At 29.7% G+C, this 5,000-nt stretch overlaps 2 protein-coding genes across 3 annotated transcripts in view; both read right to left on the bottom strand.

Moving 5' to 3' along the window:
- LOC122249160 (uncharacterized) overlaps window positions 1-1,231 on the bottom strand; it is an 18,833-nt gene extending 17,602 nt beyond the window's left edge. For both annotated transcript variants that reach the window (XM_043009807.2, XM_043009808.2), the window contains exon 1: window positions 1,081-1,231. In XM_043009807.2, coding sequence (XP_042865741.2) covers window positions 1,081-1,109 — 29 coding nt within the window. In that variant the 5' untranslated portion in view covers window positions 1,110-1,231. The remainder of the gene's footprint in view (window positions 1-1,080) is intronic.
- Window positions 1,232-3,862: 2,631 nt separating this feature from the next.
- The window catches only part of LOC122249161 (protein toll), a 28,067-nt gene continuing 26,929 nt past the window's right edge, over window positions 3,863-5,000 (bottom strand). Inside the window, exon 6 of the mRNA XM_043009810.2 lies at window positions 3,863-5,000. This exon is cut by the window's right edge and continues 1,218 nt beyond it. The gene's annotated coding sequence lies outside the window, so the exon portion shown is untranslated.

Genomic DNA, 5,000 nt, shown 5'->3' with positions numbered 1-5,000 from the left:
AAAACACACAAAAAAATAAAACACAAAAACCGCTCTAGTTTTACAATGAATGACTGAAAGAGACTGGGATGATTCAAATTATATTGCTTCAAGAGGTCTCTCTCTAAAATAAAACCTATCCTGGAGGCTGGGCAAGCAAATTTATCTCCATCTGCAATGGGTTAAAACAAATTTGCCTGAACTGCAAATATCAGAGAATGCAAAGAATAACATGAAATGTTATTCAATGGTCATCCTCCATTGTGGTATTTTTGTTGGAGGATATGATTCTGGCCAACAGGTCAATATAATAACATAACACAACATAATTTATTTAAATATAATATAATACAATTTTGCAAAATAGCAGAAATAGCCTAGGAGGACCCATAGGATTTTTTTCAAGGAGGGAAACTAATCCTGTAAAACATGATTGATTTCACCCTTATGTAAGATATAGATGTAAAATATATGGTTTTGCTATAATTTACTCATGTGCATGACATTTCATGCATAGCGATGGTGATTGCTTCTGTGCCTAATAGTGCTATAGAAAAAAAGTCAAGAAACATTGTTTTTCTTCCAGTACAATAGAGCTTGAGCTAATTCCTTATTAACCCATTGGTCGCAGTTTTAATCAAATATTTGTGCAGTATGATGGCTGGTTTCCAATGTCTGGCACTTTGCCATCCGTGTCTACGACCGACTCTATCAGCTACATATACTATTTCCCTTGTATCTTATGGTGGCCCAAACTTAACCTATACCTTGTGACCTACGCAGACTCTACCCATCAAACATATTGTGGCAAAGATTAGTAGACCAGGCAGAGGGGGGAAGGATGCTCTCTAAAAGGGAATTAATGGTATTATTGGGAATTAATGAGGAGATACCAACTAAACAATTTGTACAGGGTTACTAACATGCTTCATCATCTTTCTTCTTCTTCTTTCTTCTTTTATAGGGTTTTAGACTTCTGATGTCTATATTCCCTGACTTTATCATCAATATTGTTATATGAAGTCTAATATGAAAACACTCCCATGAAATTGTAGACATGTATATGAAGCAAAAAGTACTATTTTAGGCTACTTAACCTACCTTACTCTTTCCTTTAATTCGACCAGCATGACTGGATCTTCCTCTTCCTTACTGTATTCGCAAATGACATACAGAAACGATGAAACAAACACCAAAAATAGAGAGATCGCAAACTAGAAGCAGCTCTTGTTTATTTACATCCATGATGCTTAAATCAGGGTCGCAAAGCTGAGTTTACTAATATTTGTTCTGTTCCTAATTAATGTTTATTTTAGTCTCATTTACCTCCAACTAATTTATAATAAATATCAATATAATAATAATTAGAAAAAGATTCTTCGTATGGTGTTATAGGAAAAATAGTTTATCTATAAGCAAATCTTAATCTAGATTCATCAAATGCGCGAAATTTAAAACAAATCTATTCTATATATTTTGATCATCCTTATTAATACTAATATGATAATTATCCCTGTTGATCTATCCTTGCCAGCTTCATATCATAATTATCGCTGCTATGATTTCTATTTATACTGTTATTGTTATCATCATCATCATAATTATTATCCTTATCATAATATTATTATCCTCATTAGCCCTTATCATTATTATTAAGATAATTATTGTACTTATTGTTATTATCATAATTACTCTTATTGTTATTATCATTATCATTATTATTGTTATTATCATTATTATTATCATCATTATTATCATTATTGTTATTGTTATTGTTATCATTGATATTATTTTCATACTTCATATCATTATCATGTTTATTATTATAATTATCATTATTATTATTATATCTATTATTAGCATTATTATCATTATCATTATTATTATTATATTTATTATTTTCATTATTATTATTATTATCATAATTTCTATCAATATTATTATTATCATTATCCTTTTTATTGTTTTATTATTTCCATTATCATTGTTATCACTTTATTTTTATCATCATATTTGTTATCATTATTATCATCATTATAATAATCATCACTATCATCAACATCATCATCATCTTCATCATAATCATCATTGCTGTCAGTGTCAAAGTCATTGTTATGAATATCATCATCTTTATTATCATTATTTCTACTATTATAACTATTATCCTCATTGTTCCTATCATTATAATTATCATTATTATTATTATTATTATTATCATTATTATTATTATTATTATTATTATTATTAGTCATATTATCATCATAATTTCTGTTATCAGTATTTTATTGTGTCTTATCATTATCAGTCATTGCAATTATTATCATAAATCATCAATATTGTCATTATGATGATCATTGTTATTACTGACATTCTCACCATCATTACTAATTTGTTAATGCAACTGTTTTTGTCTTTTTCATTATTTTTGGCATCGCTAGTGTTATTACTACCACTTGAATCATTATTACTGTTTCCATTATTATGATTGATAACACTATTACTCCCACTATTTTTACTAGCATCATTTTGATTATTTTTATCATCTTTATCCTTAATATCATCTTTATCAGCAGGGTTCATACAAGCTGAAATTTTGGAGCTGGCACATTGGGTTAATCAACTTTTTCAAGGTACTAATATCATTTATGAAATAATTATAATATTTTTGACTTAAATGATCAGAACTACATGATATAAAAATAACAGTAATATCATCAAAGCAAATAAAAATATAAAAAAACAGTATATGAAAAATCTCATGGGGTATTCCCTTTTAGCTTAAAGGGACTTATTACTATAATCATTACTATCATTATCACATTATCTTAAGGCTTTCTCATGCCCTAAACAAAGCTTAATAATGATACCCTACCCACAGCCCTTCTACAGGTGCACCTTTAGGTCTTCTTCCATTGGTGTTCCTTTAGTCCTTTTAATGATGCCCCTCAGTTCCTCCGGATAATTGTGTTTCTCTGATCTCCTTTCAATGGCGCCCATTCAGATTTTCTAAGGTTTCCCCTTTGTTTTTATTCTGAAGGTGCCCCTCTAACCCATCCAATGGTGTCATTTTGCTCTTCCAATGGTCCTCAACCCTTCTACAGGTACCCCACACCCATTCCAAAGGTGCTCCACAGCCCTTCCAAAAGCATCCTGTCTTTCCAAATTTGCCCTTTAGCGCTTGCAAAGGTGCACCACTGGCTCTTTCAAAGTTGCCCATTCGGACACAACTGATTGAACACATTATCCAGGCAAAAATTCAGGCAACAATTTAAATATAGTTAAATCAGTAATGAAATGTCACCTGAAGTTATATGCACATATAATTTCTAATAACGTTTCATGTATCATGCGTTTCATGCGTTATTTCCTTTCTGAAAACATGAGAGCCTGGATATTTTACTTACTGTTAACAATCTTCCTCAAAATAAAAGTGCTATAGTTTGATTCTGTATATTTGCAAAATGCAATATGCTAAAAATCCTCACTAGAGGGGGGGGGGGGGTAACACACCTCATATGCATTATGGCCTCAGGTTTTCAATGCATGATGCCAATTTATTACACATTCAGCCACCTCTTTAAAATATCCAGCATTTGCCACTTATTGCTCACAACAGTAATGACCTTTCTCATTATAATATATGCACTTACTCAATATCAATCTAACCAACTTATAGTATATAATTTTCCTCTTGTATTTATTGTGAGTCTTGTTCTTTCAACAGTACAAAAAATGAAAACAAATTTTCTTCACTATTTACACATTTTGAAATACGCAATTCATTAATTCATTCCTTTGAAAAATGAAACAATTTTTGCATATTCACAGAAAGTTTATATATATATCTTCAAAAAGGATAAAACACTTGATATAAACAACAGTAGAATATTCAATATTTTTAAAGATTTATTGACATTAATTTACAAAGCATCTTAATGAATATCTTATTTACATTATGTACATAGAATCAAAACAGTAAATTCTCACGCTTTCACCATCTGGAAAGTTATGTACAGAGGTACAGAAAACTTAGTTCTTCAGACTTCAGTTACTCTGAGGTTTAAGTTTATTTTGAGTTTTACAATGTTATCTTGAACTTCAATATTATCTTGAAATTCTGAGTGATAAGCAAATTGCAGTTAACAGTAACATATTTTTCAATGAATATGTTCATCCATAAAGCTTGTTAAAAAGGATTGCAAACTGTTTATTTCTAAGCTTCTGTAGACTTTATCAAACTCTTTGTTGTTCTTTTCTTGTTAGAATAAAAATTAGGAACTCTGTAAGAAAACATACAGAATAAAAGAAAATAATTCATACTGTAAGACAATTCATAGAATATACTGAGTATTCATCAGTTACCTGTTGAGAGTAATACTCTACTTGGTAATCCAATGAAAGGTGTTATTGCACAAAAAATTATTTCATTTTTGCAATGTCTTTATAAAATAGAGCTGCAAGTACAGTATGGGATAATCCTGTACATTTTTCTTAAATATTGTGAAATACAAAGATTTTGTACATCAAATAAACTCTTGGCATATATTTTGTATGTGTGGCATGTGTGTGTGCTTTGGAATTATTGAGAAAGCTTTTGTATGTATGAATATATGAATGTGTGTGTGTGTGTGTGTGTGTGTGTGTGTGTGTGTGTGTGTGTGTGTGTGTGTGTTAGTGTGTGTCTGTCTTACGAGCTCGTGTGTTTTACAAGCTTTCTCAAGTAATTGCCTATTATCTAACCAAATTATAACAAATTATTTTTTATAAACTTTCATCTACCTAATGATTGTGCCTTTGTAAATGAGTAACCATTTCATGATAACTACTGCCATATTCATATAAATTTACTAAAATGCAAAAAATGAGACTGCATTTTATAACAAATATCACATTTTTGTTAACTGTTTCTTCTAAACTTTTGACTACATATTTTCTTCAGAAAACCTGGATGCATTGTACTAATCAGTTACAATTTGTAAAGTGGAAATACAATGTAATAGAATAGTCTGAGATAATACAAA

This window comes from Penaeus japonicus, unplaced genomic scaffold, assembly GCF_977035675.1.
Source record: "Penaeus japonicus unplaced genomic scaffold, GWHDUDI00000001_assembly GWHDUDI00000005, whole genome shotgun sequence".
Taxonomy (NCBI): Eukaryota; Metazoa; Arthropoda; class Malacostraca; order Decapoda; family Penaeidae; genus Penaeus; species Penaeus japonicus.
Note: the sequence above shows the minus strand (reverse complement) of the source record. Positions and strands in the feature narration are given on the sequence as shown.